This window comes from Mus caroli, unplaced genomic scaffold, assembly GCF_978045245.1.
Source record: "Mus caroli unplaced genomic scaffold, Mus_caroli_1 scaffold_2, whole genome shotgun sequence".
NCBI lineage: Eukaryota > Metazoa > Chordata > Mammalia > Rodentia > Muridae > Mus > Mus caroli.
This window is the reverse complement of record NW_028227257.1, coordinates 70597056-70612925: the sequence shown is the minus strand read 5'-3', so window position 1 is coordinate 70612925 and position 15870 is coordinate 70597056. Positions and strand designations below refer to the sequence as shown.

The window sequence follows — 15870 nt, the reverse complement described above, 5'->3', positions numbered from 1 at the left end:
GGGACTTGAATTATAATAACTTGGATGAATTTCCTCAGGCTATTAAAGCCCTTCCCAGCCTTAAAGAGCTGTGAGTATTGCTTTTTCTCTTTATGCTCTACATCCTGGAACTCACCATTAAATACTCTAGTAATTAGGTCTTGGAGCATCTTGTTCTCATTACATATACCCATAACACATTCAAACATGCACACAGAGTATGCTGACTGTATTAACCAGCACAAATGGTTGAGAGCATAGATTATTGTACGGGGTCAGGTGCTATGGCAAGTAAAAGGCATAAGGTACAGTCTCCTGGGGTAGCTTGCAGTCTAAGCCTCATTATAAAGGCAGGACATGAATATAGGCAAATAACTGTTCCCATATAGATATTAGGTGTGAATAAATAAGACAGATCATCTCACAAAAGATCTCCCAGAAGTCTGGGATCATTGGAAGATGCATCACCAAAAGAAAGGAATGTGACCTGACCTAAAGGGTGGGAGCTTAAATATGTGACGGGGTTGAGGGAGACTCTGGAGCCTGGGTTTGTCTGGAGTGGAGCTGTGAATGTATGTATAGCACAACAGAGATTGTGTCGTGAGTTGAAAGCACGTATTGTAGAGGTAACATACAGGCATCTGTGATATAGATTTGAAGCTTATTTCAACATAGACTTTCATGCTATTTTTGATGATGAAGCAATGAGGGACCAATAATATACCAAGCCAAGGAGTGGGTTTAAAAAGAATGAAGTAAAATCCTATACAAGATGACACAGAATTCAAAATTCAGGTATCTGAGTTTTAGCGATATTTTATGTTATCGTAATCAGTTCTGTTTTATGTAAGGCCGAACAACAGTGGACATTCCGGTTTTAACTTGTTTTAAAGTGTTTTCCTCCTATCTTTCTAGGGGATTTCACAGTAATTCTATTTCTGTTATTCCTGATGGAGCATTTGGTGGTAACCCACTGTTAAGAACTATGTAAGTTTTTTTTTTTTGATTTTTAATATTTTTATTACATATTTTCCTCAATTACATTTCCAATGCTATCCCAAAAGTCCCCCATAGCGCCCCCCACTTCCCTACCCACCCATTCCCATTCTTTTGGCCCTGGCATTCCCCTATATTGGGGCATATAAAGTTTGCAAGTCCAATGGGCCTCTCTTTCCATTGATGGCCGACTAGGCCATCTTTTGATACATATGCAGCTAGAGACAAGAGCTCCGGGGTTCTGGTTAGTACATCATGTTGTTCCGACAATAGGGTTGCAGATCCCTTTAGCTCCTTGGGTACTTTCTCTAGCTTCTCCATTGGGAGCCCTGTGATATATCCAATAGCTGACTGTGAACATCCACTCCTGTGTTTGCTAGGCCCCGGCATAGTCTCACAAGAGACAGCTATATTTGGGTCCTTTCAGCAAAATCTTGCTAGTGTATGCAATGGTGTCAGCGTTTAGAAGCTGATTATGGGATGGATCCCTGGATTCTTGGAATATATAATCACATGCAGTTATGTCTCTAAATGCCAGACATCTCCATCAAAAGTCAAAAAAAAAAAGGCTCTGGCTTTTTAATATATGGACACTGGGAACATGTATTTAATCTCAGATTGTTTGTAAGCATATGAAAACATTGCCTTTTTTTGGCTATTTTCACAGCCATTTGTATGATAATCCTCTGTCTTTTGTGGGGAACTCAGCATTTCACAACCTGTCTGATCTGCATTCCTTGTAAGTATTATGCAAGTTCACAAACATACCTGAATGTTTATGTAGCTTGTTAAAGCAAAAACATGAATTAAGGAGACAAATATCTTTTTCCTGCCCTTTATGTGACATTTCAAAAGATAAAACTATTAACAATTTACAGTGATTCTTATTTGTGTGAGTACTGGACCAAATAATCACATTTTTAAGAACCTTTAAAAGATGAAAACAGTAATATTTGGTCATAATGTTATAATTTAAGATTAAAAAATGAAAATATGTAAGAAAGTGTTTTAAATTAATTTTTTTTCTCCCCAATTTCTTAGAGTCATTCGTGGTGCAAGCCTGGTGCAGTGGTTCCCCAATCTGACTGGAACTGTCCATCTGGAGAGTCTGTACGTGCGATACTTGGACGATGGGCCCTAAAGACAGCATTGCAGTCCAGTGTGCTAGCCGAGTGCCAGTGCTTTCTAGTGATGGATCTATGGCCATTCTTTTAACTCCTTTTGTGACTATCAGATCGGGAGATGAGTGTATTAGGCTTGAGGTCATTTAGCTCAGGCCGAGTGTAGCTTCCAGCATAGGCAGGTCTGAAAAGGTTACTGAGAATAGAAGGTGGCAACTAAATGGTTAATTAGAAGCAGAACTCAGAAGTTCAAAAGCAGGATCAAATACCCAGAGAATCAAAAAGCCTTCATGGAGGAAACGCAATATTTCAAAATTGTATAATGTCAAGTATCTCAGGATTGAGATTTTTCACTTAGAAAGGCAAGATTTAATAAGACTAGGGATACCAAAAATATATCAAAATGGCATACAGATGATCAAATGTAGATAAGAATCCCATGTTTATAACAGAATGGGATGTGGGTTGAAGACATTTGGGAAACTTTGGGACAAGATTTTAAAATGATCAACTCTTTAACCCCTGTACATTTGGCTCTAGGAAAGACTCCTAGAGAGTGGTTTATGGATGGAGTACAGATGCATCTGAGATCTTGTTTTCAGCCCTGTAGATAGCAGCTTGGGCCTGGAGTAGGCCAGGGGGATTATCTGTGGGACTCCTAATATGGTGTGCCATGTATATGTTAAGATTTTCATGCATGCTAAGAAGAAAAGAAGTTGGGAAACACTGAGAAAAGAGTTTCAGTTAAGGTAGTTTGTGCAGGTTGAGAATATTGGACCAGTTAGTGTGAGAAACTACAGTACAGTAAAGAGATCAAGGTACAGAACTGTGAGGTCATGGTCCAAGCCAGGGACTACATACACCAACCAGTAAAGTGTGCTCAAGGCATTCAGTTCATTTCAGAGTTCCCCTAGAACACAGGGCATGTTCAGTTCCTTTAACTGCTTTTTGAAATAGTTTTACTATTTTATAGTACACCCTTGATCTGTGTGGCAGAAAAAAGGAGAGAAAGTGTCAGATACTAGACACATTAGAAGAAATAACTGGAACTGGTGCTTGATCCAAATGGGAAAAGAAACGGAGAGGGGAGTGGGAATGTTCCAGCATGCTACACTGGCTCAGAAGGAAGAGCAGAACCAATTGCATTAGGCGCCTGGGGTGGCTTCAAATGTGCTGTGTGAGAAAAGATGACAGGTTGTAGGAAATCAAGCCATCCCCTGGCCAGTGTTAACCTTGTGCCACAGCTCCTTTTCATTACTGTGAAGATGATGTACTGAGAGCTAGTCCACCTTCCTATGCGCCTATCCTTAGTCGGCAGATAGGCAGGGGTGGGGGGTGCACAGGCACATGTGTGCTAATGTGTGGTCAGTCATTCACTTATTGTATACAAGAGGAACATTTCATTTACAATCCCAACTTGAACTATCTCTTAGATGAACTATTGTTTTTCTCCACAGAACCTTGACAGGGACAAAAATAAGCAGCATACCTGATGATCTGTGCCAAAACCAAAAGATGCTGAGGACTCTGTAAGTTGGTTATTCTCTCCTTTCTTTTGTGTACTTTACAGAGGCTGCCTTTTATCCTGAATGAACTGGTTTGAGTTTGGTTATTTGTTTCTTTCTTTTTTTTTTTTTTAAAGATTTATTTATTAGTATAAGTTCACTGTAGCTGTCTTCAAACGCAGGGTATCAGATCTCATTATGGGTGGTTGTGAGCCACCATGTGGTTGTTGGGATTTGAACTCAGTACCTTTGGAAGAGCAGTCGGTGCTCTTACCCACTGAACCATCTCACCAGCCCTGTTTCTTTCATGTAAACAAGGAGATTATGATTTCAGGGGATACAGGGTGTCTGAATTTGGCTTTAGGACTGTGCATTATGTGTTAATCATTTTGTTACCTGTTTCCTGCAAAATAAACCAAGAGACTAGTTAGTTGTTAATCTGGTTCCCACTTGGGCATCCTCCCCTCTGTCCCACCCCCATTTTCTCCATCATTCAAAGCTAAGCAGATCCTGAAGCCTTGCTTTCCTGAATCAACAATGAACTACTGACAACTTTCTAAAATTTGTTAGCTGGTCTAGAAATTAAAAATAAAGGTATAGACCTCTTACCCGAACAGTTAGATAATGATGTGTTAAGTACTTAAAGGAGCTAGTAACAAAATAAATGACAGATTGACTAATTACATATTATTGTGGATTTTCTAACTTAACTATGGTAACTGTGAGTAAGGGGAAAGACATCCACTGGTGCCTTCTCTGGCATAAGTTCATATAAAAGACCTAAAAAACATACCAAAGCATTTTAGTTAAAGAACAGCATAAAATATTACATAAAATGTATAGGGAAAAAAAATAAAATTTCTAAAAACCTGTAGCTAGTCAACAAAGACTTCATGCACATCTTGTTATAGTTTATATATGTTGCAGAACTTAATATATTTTAGCATATTATATATAGTCTACACTCAACACTGTGTACTTAAACTTCAAAAATCTCAATTCTGTGGTGGAGTCCTATGAAACCAAAGCTTGCCTTCTTGCTTAGCTATTCTCATTGGAAGACCTTAATGTTGCTTTCAACACTTCTAGGCCTAGCACTTTAATATAAGTTGTTCTGTTGTTTTTAGGGACTTATCTTATAACGATATAAGAGACCTTCCAAGTTTTAATGGTTGTCGTGCATTGGAAGAAATGTAAGTTGGCCATTTGACTTTGACTTACTTTTTTTTTTTTGTGGCTTACTGTTAGTTCACTGATGTGAATTCACCAATAGTGAATTGTTGCAAGAAATCAAAAGTTCATATAGTCAAATGTTTCTGCAAATAAAATGTCCTGTGTCTGATGTGTTAGTGCAGTGAGCATTTCTTTCATGATTTTTTTTTCTCTATTACGTGGGAAACATGTCTTGAAATGAAGTTAATCCAATCTTTATGTTTCTGTTATGGAACTGTTTTAAATTTATTTTAGATTTTTTCCTAGTTCATTAGCTCTGTAATGTCAATAATTTGAGGGTATGTTCTTAGACACAGAACTAATTCTGCTGTCTCTAACAATTGTGATTTCCTGCTAACAAAAAGGAATCTTAGGCTTCTGGCTATTAGATGTTGTAAGAGAAAGGTAGTTATATCAGAAAACAGAGAAATATACTCTGGCTACTGTGGAAAACAAATCTGATGCTAGAATCCTATATGACGTAGCCAGGGAAGCTCAGGTGGAACCTGCTCCGATATGAGAAGGAATATTAATACTTTTCTATTTTCTCTTCTCTTTTTCACTTTCTCTTTACCCTTCCCTCCATATTCCTCCCTTCCCTCCCTCTCCTCCCCTCCTCTTTCTCCTATGCTCTTCCCTCTCCTCCCTATGCTATATTTTATGCCCGTTTTCAAAGCTTCTCTCACTATGTCATCTTTCTTCTCTCACCTCTGAGTTAGACTGGTGGGAATTTAGGGTACCAGTTAACTCCCAGTATAACTTCAAATGAAATATCAGTTTAACATTTTAATTTTATAGATAAATTATAGTTTTTACTTTCAAGAAGATCAGTATTACATATAAATATGTAAAATTAGAAAAAAATCCAGAATATTATTTTTCAAAATATAATTTTCCTTCTTTCTACAAAGAAAAGTGTTTATTAATTTTTCTCTAACCTACCTCTTTTCTCCCATCCTTTTTTGTTTGTTTGTTTTTTGTTTTGTTTTTTAGTTCATTGCAGCGTAATCAAATCTCCCTAATAAAGGAAACTACTTTTCAAGGCCTAACATCCCTAAGGATTCTGTAAGTTTGTGTATGACTACTAAAGACAAGAGACTTGTCAAGCTCTAAATTTACATATCATGATTGTTTTAGGTTTACTGTTGCTGTGGTAAAACACCCTGAGAAAAGCAACTTAAGGGAGAAAGGGTTGGCTTGGCTCCCAGTTCCAGGTTATGGTTACTGCAGGAATGCCAGGGGCAAGGGATGAAAGAGGCTGGCTGCATGCATCCCACAGTCCAGGGCACACAGATGTCAGGGAATGCCAATAGGCTAGCCTTCCCCGCTTGATACAGTCCCAGATTCTCTGCCTAGGAAATGGTGCCATCCACAGTGGATAGGTCTTCACACCTCAATTAATGAACCGAGGGAGTCCCTGTGAATACACCCACAGGCTGACCTCATCTAGACAATTCCTCACAGAGACTCCCTGCTGTAGTGATTCCATACTGGGTCAAGTTGATAATTAAAACTGTCACAACGGTTTTCATGTTACTAGCAACACTTTCAAAATGATTGACATTTTATAAACAGCGTTTAGCCCTTACCTGTGATACTTCATAAAGAATCTACTTTTGGTATGTCATAGTTCATCGATGATTCTGGTCCTCAGCCAGTAACATGGTTATCATTTCAAAGAAGAAACTTAGTTGATTTCAAGTTACAGCAAGGTTTGGTGCTTCATTAGAGCAAGGGTAGGCTGACCATATGCTGACTGCAGCTTGCCTCCAGTAGTTATGAACATTGTGGGAACACGGCCAGGCCTCATGTTGAAATGTTGATTTAAGCCGAGTTTCTCATGCTGTGGTACAAATGATCATTAGCAGAAGAGACCATGAGAACCAGAAGGTGAAAGGTCTACTCTTTGGCTTTTATACAAAGAAAAGTTTGCTGGCCCTGCTGTGGATTGCCTGTCTTGTCAAATATGCTTCATTCGAAGCATGTGTACCCATTTAAAACACTTATATTTGAATGCATATTTGTTCCTGGTAGTCTATTAAGCCTGGGAACATGGAAATGACTAAGTACAGAAAATATAATGCACACAATTTTTAAATATAAAAACATCTTTGAAAATTGACACAGGAGAAATTACGTCGACTGAATCTGCTTTTTTTAGTGGGTCTCTTTTAAGAAATAAAACAGGCCGGAGTTGTGGCTTGGTGTATCTGTCACAAGGCTCTGAGGGCATTCTCCAGGAGAGGGACCAGTACCTATCTACCACCAGTTTAGAGCACTGATAAATGACAACTAAAAGCTGGTCATTTCTTGAGTTTGTGCTAGGAATTTACCCAGTTTAAATGTGACACTGTTTCTCTGGTTTATGGTTGCTATGGTATCAGAATTTGTCAAGGTGTGTCTGAGGAGTAGGGCTAGCTCTGACATTGATAGTTTTATTTCCTGCTCTGGGGAACAGTGATAGCGGAAGCCCTTTGGAATGCTCTTGTTTGCTTAGTGATTATTTGTCGTCTCTTGGGGCCTTACAACTCAGCTTTGAGAAGGCAAACAATGTGAAGCCCCGCCCCACCCCCTTTTTCTTTTTAAAAGTTGTCAGGACAGTGTTTTTTCCTGTCCTGGTTAATAGTATTAACGGCAATACCATATTGTAGTTATTTTGATACTGGTACCAGAAGATAAAGTAGAGAAAATTCACAACTGATTTGAAAGAGATGCGAGCTACAATTACTGCTACAGGGAACATATTCTTAAAAGACTTGTAAAAGAGAGACAGTGAATGTAAACATGTGAAAAATGTTGTTGGGCAAGATGGAAGGTCTTGGTTAAGGGATACTGTGTTACTTCCTGGGGTTCTAAGGTGTAGTCTGACTGAAGTTTTGAGTATTTTTGTGAAATAATTAACATGTTGCTCTTGTGATTGCAGAGATCTGAGTAGAAACCTGATTCGTGAAATTCACAGTGGAGCTTTTGCGAAGCTTGGGACAATTACTAACCTGTAAGTAAATGGAGGGCTCTGAGCAGTAATACTAGGAAGGTAGTAACCAGTCTACAACAGCTGTAGTCAGGTTCTTTCCTTGCATAAATGCTATGCTATGATGATTTAGTAATAGCTTCTCAGTTGTCAAGACCTGTGCTAGAGCTATCTTTTTAACACATTTAAGCTACATGTTATTTATCTAAAATATACCTAATATTTTCTAACATTATATACCCATAAGGTAAAATTCTATAATCGTAAATATCTAATACTTATGATGCTGATACACATTTTCCTTTTTATATCTTATATTTATTCTGTGTGTGTGTGTGTGTGTGTGTGTGTGTGTGTGTGTGTACATTTGGCATGTGCCACAGTGTGTATGTAGAAGTTAAATGACATCTTTGGGAGTGGGTTCTCTATTTCTACTGTGTGTACTGTGTGGTTTCTGGGGATTGAACACAGATTTTCAGGTTTCAAAGTGCCTTTACCATCTGAGTCATGTCGGCACCTCGATAGAGATATTCACATGTGATTTGTATCTTAGAGAGTTTACTTGAAGTGTCTTTCACATTTTAGGGATGTGAGTTTCAATGAATTAACTTCCTTTCCTACGGAAGGCCTGAATGGGCTCAATCAACTAAAACTTGTGGGTAACTTCAAGCTGAAAGATGCCTTGGCAGCCAGAGACTTTGCCAATCTCAGGTGTGTTTTGCCCACTCCTCCTGTCTGTAAATTATTATTGTAGGCTCTAAATCACTGAGCTACCTATGGTTTTCTTCCCATGTGGTTCCCAGATTTTTCTTGTAGGTTGTAGTTTAGGAGTATTTTCTATCTCTGCCCTTACAACTTTGATTAAAATAGAACCTGAGCACTATCCCATAGATGTCAAAAGCATGAATTAAGTTCGAGACACTCTGAAAAATATGTTTGTCAGGATTTTTTTAAATGGACTTGTCATTAGCAACAAGGTACTGGAAATGTCCTAAGTGCAAACTGAGAGGAAGTTGGCACAGTGCCAGCACAGGTCCTAGAGACTGCATGTTTGTAGGGCCTCATCAGATGCAGCAGATAAAGGGCTTGAGCATGTTCTTGTACAAAGAGAGAATACATCGACTTCATTTATATGAGCCAAGCAGAGCTGACTGATGGTGTAGAGCTGCAGATGACCTCAGGCATTGATTTTAACTAAACTATCTATTTCCTATGATATACTGGGCTTGGTTCAGACATGTATAAGAGGATCACTTAGATATTTACTTTAAATTGATGCATAGTTATGAAATTTTGATATATGGCTTGATTTGCATTGGATATTAAGAAACAACTCATAAAAGGGGAAACTTCAGCTGTGTTCATGAGGTTTATCAGAACTCTGAGGAAAGTGGTTGGGCGGATACACCACCAACCTAAGGTGCCAGGTGTTACTGGCGACTTGGCTAGGTTCAGAGTTTTTGCAAGACCAAGTCCTGTCTGCAGATCTGGTACTCAGTGTGTGTTTTACAATTCTTTTCCCAGGTCTCTATCAGTACCGTATGCTTATCAGTGTTGTGCATTTTGGGGGTGTGACTCTTACGCAAATTTAAATACAGAAGATAATAGCCCCCAAGACCACAGTGTGACAAAGGAGAAAGGTAAGTGTATCCACCCTAATAGAGAGCTTCCTACAACATTGATCAACCTGTCTGTGTTATAATCAGTTTGGAAAGGATCTGTTCAGATCTGTGAAGAAAGTAGCACTCACTGTTACCTGCATGAAACACAATCTTGTATATATTCTTTAGCAATTTCATACATATATAAAATATATCTTGTTCATATCCAACCCTAATGCCTTCCCCATTACCCCTGGTCACCTCCCCCAATACTTGTTACCATCATGTTTAATGTTATCAAGCCTCAAATAAGCTGATCTTTCACTCACTAGTAACATAGAAGAAATAGGGAAATTGGTCCTTTCCCTACAATGGAACCGTTTAAATCCGATGCGCTTTGTTTTATATTTAGGTGCTACAGATGCAGCAAATGCCACCAGCACTACTGAAAGTGAAGAACATAGCCAAATAATCATCCATTGTACACCTTCAACAGGTAGTGCCCAACCTACAGTGGCTGTACTTTCTCACCTTAAGTAACTAACGTTGGGTAAACAGATCTAAAATGTCCAGGGATGGATGTGGTTTTTACAGTAAGGGAGGGATTAGATGACCCAAAGGAGCAATGTTTCTAACTTAGCCTACTGTTCTGAACGTCGCTGTGGGGTTCAGCAGGGATGTGCTCATGTGGGTGTATGCAACCTATGTGTGTGTGGAGACTAGAGATCAATGTCAGGTGTCTTTTTCATTGCTCTCTTCTCATGGTTTTTGAGTCAGAGTCTCTTACTAAACCTGGGATGCATTGATTTGGCTAGACCATCTGGCCAGTGAGCTGCGAGGATCCACCTGTCTACCCCCACCTCCTCCAGAGCTGGAGTGACAGACCATGGCTTTGTGCCAGGCTTTTTATAAGGTTATTGTTGACCCAGCGTCTGGTCTTTATTTGTGTGGAGCAGGCACTTTACCAGCTGGACTGTCTCCCTAGCACCTTAATTTTTTTCAATGTAAATTTTTGCCTTTTTTTTTAACCTTATTAATTCTGGGAAAGTTATTAAATTGATTTCACATATTTGGTTGTGATTATAATGGCATATTCTCCCTATCTACCAACAAAGATGGATTTCTCCCCAGCTGAGCTATAGAAACACTTACTGGTGGATAGGGTAAGACAGAAGCAGTCTGGTATAGAATCCATCCTTCTGTAGAGTCAAATAAATGCCTTCTGAAGGAAGCTATAGGCTTCCAAAGACAGTCTAATTGTTAGAGAAAGTGACTCCACCCATAGGAGAAACAGCTCCCAAAGGAAGTTGTTCATGCCAGAAGATCTTTCTTCTCCTTTGTGTTGTTTCTTTGTGTGTGTGGGGGGGGGGGGGTGGAGGGTGGTTGTGTTTTGTTTGAGACAGGCTTTCACTCTATATATCTCTGGAACTCACTCTGTAGACCAGGCTGGCCTCCAACTCAGAAATCACCCGCCTCTGCCTCCAGAGTGCTGAGATTAAATGTGTGTGTTACCTTCCCAGCTCTGTTCCTCTTTTAAAGAGGGCTGAGTTCAGGCTCAGAACTAAAAGCAATTAAGTGCTTTCTCGTAGAACTTCCCAAGGATATTATAAAACAATTTCAAAAGTTTATGCTATGTGGAAATCAAAAACTGTGGAAATCAAAATCTTAATGGAGCTGGTGAAATATGTCAGATGGCAAGGGCACTTACTGCCAGTGCCAAGCCTGATGTCCTGCGTTCTATCCCCAGGACATACGTTGTGGAAGGAAGGAATCAAGTCTGGCATTGGTCCTCTGACCTCTATACATGCATGCATACCCTCTAACTGTAAAATAAATAAGTAGACATGTGATTTTAAAACACAGTATAAAATAAGATACTTTGTTGGATATATAAATTTTCATGACTGCTGAGGAAAATAAAATATGCCTTTAGTCATCTACAATACATAGTTTTTCTTCTGCTTCATAGCCAAATTTTCTACTTTAAATTTTTCAACAAAATACTCATCATTTGTAATATAACTAGCATGTGAAAATTAATAAGACAAATAGTTCAGCCAGAAAAACGGCTTATACCTTTAATGCCAGCTTTTGGGAAGCAGAAGCAGGGTGCAGAATGATCTCTGTGAATTCAAGTCTAGCTTGATCTACATAGCAAATTCCAGGACAGCCAGGGCATAGGAAAAGCCTGTCTCCAAAAAAAAAAAAGGATAAACATTTCAGTTCACTGAATGCCTAAATACAGTTTTGTTTTGTTTTATATATGTGTATGTTTTTATACCAAACTTAGTTAAAAATAGTTAATATCCATGTGATTTATATATGCAGCTATACTAGCTTAGAAAGTAACCTTTGTCACATCATTTAAAGGTTTTTAAACGTCAGTTTCTTTGAAGACCAGATTAACTGTACCTATCTTAACCTGCTTCCTCCAGTTGCTTTTGAAAAATGGATACAAATATGTTTACAAAAATTTGTGTACATACATATATAGTTATAGACTATTTGGAGACTAGCAAAAGAGGGGAATTAGTATTTACTGAAGTTTAACCATATATCTGGCAGCTGCTTAAATACATTAAACATGTAATTCTGTGTAAGCTGTACATCACTATGAAAGAGGCATAATTTAGCCACAAGGGAGGATAGAATCTGTAGAGGTCTAAAAGGAAGAACGGTAAGATACAAGACAATCTGATTGCAGATTTCAGTATTTGGACCAAGTACCTTTTATATACCAATATTGTGTGTGTGTGTGTGTATATATATATACACACACACATACATACACAAGCTATGCTCTGTGTACTAATTTTACATAAAGTGAAATTTTATTTCAGTTACCTCCATGTGACTCTACCAAATATTTAATTTCTAAAATTTAGGGCAATTTATTTTTTTAAATAAACTATTTTGTGACTAAAGTATCTTAGAAGTAGCATTCTTTGAGTTTGCAGGTGGCAGGCTTCTCTAGATTTAATTGCTAACGTCAGACCATAATATTCACAGTGTTCTCTAAATGTGTTTCATTGTACCCTTTCTTTTTCATTTCTAGGTGCTTTTAAGCCCTGTGAATATTTACTGGGAAGCTGGATGATTCGCCTTACAGTGTGGTTCATTTTCCTGGTCGCCTTGCTTTTCAACCTGCTTGTCATTTTAACAGTGTTTGGGTCTTGTTCATCACTGCCTGCCTCCAAGCTCTTCATCGGCTTGATTTCAGTGTCTAACTTACTCATGGGCATCTATACTGGCATCCTGACTTTTCTTGATGCTGTGTCCTGGGGCCGATTTGCTGAATTTGGCATTTGGTGGGAAACTGGCAGCGGCTGCAAGGTAGCTGGGTCTCTGGCAGTCTTCTCCTCAGAGAGCGCCGTATTCCTATTAACACTGGCAGCCGTGGAAAGAAGCGTGTTTGCCAAGGATGTAATGAAAAATGGGAAAAGCAGTCACCTCCGACAGTTCCAGGTGGCCGCCCTCTTAGCTCTGCTGGGTGCTGCAGTAGCAGGCTGCTTCCCCCTTTTTCACGGAGGGCAATATTCTGCGTCACCCCTGTGCTTGCCGTTTCCTACAGGAGAGACACCGTCATTAGGATTCACTGTGACCCTAGTGCTGTTAAACTCACTAGCATTTTTATTGATGGCCATTATCTACACTAAACTCTACTGCAACTTAGAGAAAGAAGACCTGTCAGAAAACTCCCAGTCTAGCATGATTAAGCACGTTGCTTGGCTCATCTTCACAAACTGCATCTTCTTCTGCCCTGTTGCATTTTTCTCATTCGCACCGTTGATCACGGCAATCTCCATCAGCCCCGAGATAATGAAGTCTGTGACACTGATATTCTTCCCGCTGCCTGCTTGCCTGAATCCAGTCCTGTATGTTTTCTTCAACCCAAAGTTTAAAGACGACTGGAAGCTCCTGAAGCGGCGTGTTACCAGGAAACACGGATCTGTCTCAGTCTCCATCAGCAGCCAAGGTGGTTGCGCGGATCAGGATTTCTACTATGACTGTGGCATGTATTCCCACCTGCAGGGTAACCTGACTGTCTGTGACTGCTGTGAGTCATTTCTTTTGACAAAACCAGTATCGTGCAAACACTTAATAAAATCGCACAGTTGTCCTGTATTGACAGTGGCCTCTTGCCAGAGGCCAGAGGCCTACTGGTCTGATTGTGGCACACAGTCGGCCCATTCTGACTATGCAGATGAAGAGGACTCCTTTGTCTCCGACAGCTCTGACCAGGTGCAGGCCTGTGGACGAGCCTGCTTCTACCAGAGTCGCGGATTCCCTCTGGTGCGCTATGCTTATAATCTACCGAGAGTCAGAGACTGAACTCCTGTCCGGGACTGTTTTCCTCCATCAGCCAATCACAGCTCAGACCTTGAGCTGTCTGTCTTTTGACCTTTCATCTGGGAAGGACTTGTGTAATCACTTCCTGGTGTCACGCAGAAGAGGAGGAAGGTGGCAGTTTATTTTTCAAATCAGAAGTCTGTGAAGAATGGGTGCCTAAAGTATAAATTGTTGAAAAACATTGTGATGCCCCAGCAGTGTATGCTCCATTGGGAATAAATGCGACTTAAAAATGATTTGATGTATGGCATAGCAATATGAGATTAGTTGGGATTTTTTTTTTTTCTTTTCTGATCCATCAGGTGCAAAGTTCAAACTATTTCTGAATTAAGCACAAAATAAAGGACAGCTGTTAATATATTTTAGGTGAAAATGTGAATTTATAAAACTAAGAAAATGTCTTGCTAATTTTACCTAATGATTCATCATTAATCTCAGGATGACTTACTTCAGGGCCAAAAAAGGGACTATCTCCCAGCAAGAGCTAGGAAGAGTTCAAACAGGCATTACCTTCACGAGTTTTCTATGTCCATAAATTGAAAGGTTTTGTTCAAATGATTTATAAATCTAAAACCTGAAGATGGTTTTGAGAACGATATTAACAGCTGTTAGATTTTTTTTTAAATAGTAGAACATTTGTTTTTGTTCATTAAACATTGCTCTGATGAAATCACAGTGATTCCCCTCTCAGTGTTTGACAATCACAGCACAGGGACACAGCAAAAGGCTGATTGCCACGTGGGTTTAAGTAGAGATGACTGAGTAGTAAGTACCACTGAGCTTTTCATAGTATCCAAGGGATTTGATGGCTCTAAGTAATGTCCTCACCAACTGGCATGCCCTAATGTCCCTGGCTGCTCTGACATTTCCAAATTTGTTGAAGTTATCTATCATTCTGATTATACAGGAAGCAAACTTGAGTCTTTTTTTTTTCTTTTTTTTTTTTTTGCAATTGTAAGATAATAATCATGACACAAAGCACTTAAATTTATTTTTTAGTGAGCTGTTGTACGAGAACTTCCATACATTGTTTGCATGCTGTACAAAACCATTCAGTAGCTCAGATGCCATGAACTGTGGTTAAACAAGACACATACTAGGAGTGGGGGAATCAAACCTTGTCCTATGTCCTTAAATTTTCTAAATTTACTTGATTCTTACCTATAGGCTTCTGATGTGGAAGACTTAACACTGTGTTAAGTCAGTAGCAAACCCACTGCCATCTTAGTTATACTGGTTAAACAAAAACTTAAGCTAGATTGCAGTTTGATTAAACTGTACATACTGTGCATATGATGAATTTTATCTTGTGTAAGTTATTTTTAGAACACGAGTTGGGCAATGTGGCTTCTGTTCACTGTTTAATTAAAGCTACCTCCTAAACTCTAGTGGCTGCCAGTAGCAGAATGCTTAATTGTGGTTTAGATACATGTTGTTGTTTTTGATTTTTTTTATCCTTGCCTTGTAAATAGTCTTGGTTGTACATTGTCAGTGGAATAAAAACAGAATCTTTGTATATCAAAATCACGTAGTTTGTATAAAATGTGGGAGGGATTTATTTACTGTGTGCTGTAATTTTGTAAGGTCATCTATTTACAACATAAATATAATGTTTGTATATTTACACATCTGATAAATATTAAATCATAACTTGGTAAGAAAATCCCAATTAAAGGCTTTCTTCCTAAAATTCAAGTTATTGAAAACTTTTTTTTTTCTTTAAGAAATAGAATAGGGGGCTGGAAAGATGGCTCAGTGGTTAAGAGCACTGGCTGCTTGCTCTTCTAGAGGTCCTGAGTTCAATTCCCAGCAACCATATGGTGGCTCACAACCATCTGTAATAAGATCTGATGCCCTCTTCTGGTGTCTGAAGACATAAAGACAGTGGCATTGAACTCATATAAATGAAATAAATAAATCCTTTAAAAAGAGAGAGAAAGGAAGAAAGAAAGAAAGAAAGAAAGAAAGAAAGAAAGAAGGAAAGGAAAGGAAAGGAAAGGAAAGGAAAGGAAAGGAAAGGAAAGGAAAGGAAAGGAAAGAAAGAGAATAGGCCAGGCATGGTGGCTCATTCCTTTAATCCCAGCAGTTGTGAGGTAGGGAGAGACAGGTAGATCTCTGAGTTCACCACCAGCCTG

At 39.0% G+C, this 15870-nt stretch overlaps 1 protein-coding gene across 3 annotated transcripts in view; it reads left to right on the top strand.

The window, feature by feature from the left end:
* The window catches only part of Lgr4 (leucine rich repeat containing G protein-coupled receptor 4), a 97444-nt gene extending 82019 nt beyond the window's left edge, over positions 1 to 15425 (top strand). For all 3 annotated transcript variants that reach the window (XM_021155166.3, XM_021155170.3, XM_085834589.1), the window contains exons 7-18: positions 2 to 70; positions 895 to 966; positions 1643 to 1714; positions 2017 to 2085; positions 3554 to 3625; positions 4729 to 4794; positions 5807 to 5878; positions 7737 to 7808; positions 8370 to 8495; positions 9309 to 9424; positions 9798 to 9881; positions 12441 to 15425. In XM_021155166.3, coding sequence (XP_021010825.1) covers positions 2 to 70; positions 895 to 966; positions 1643 to 1714; positions 2017 to 2085; positions 3554 to 3625; positions 4729 to 4794; positions 5807 to 5878; positions 7737 to 7808; positions 8370 to 8495; positions 9309 to 9424; positions 9798 to 9881; positions 12441 to 13717 — 2167 coding nt within the window. In that variant the 3' untranslated portion in view covers positions 13718 to 15425. The remainder of the gene's footprint in view (position 1; positions 71 to 894; positions 967 to 1642; positions 1715 to 2016; positions 2086 to 3553; positions 3626 to 4728; positions 4795 to 5806; positions 5879 to 7736; positions 7809 to 8369; positions 8496 to 9308; positions 9425 to 9797; positions 9882 to 12440) is intronic.
* Positions 15426 to 15870: the final 445 nt, after the last annotated feature.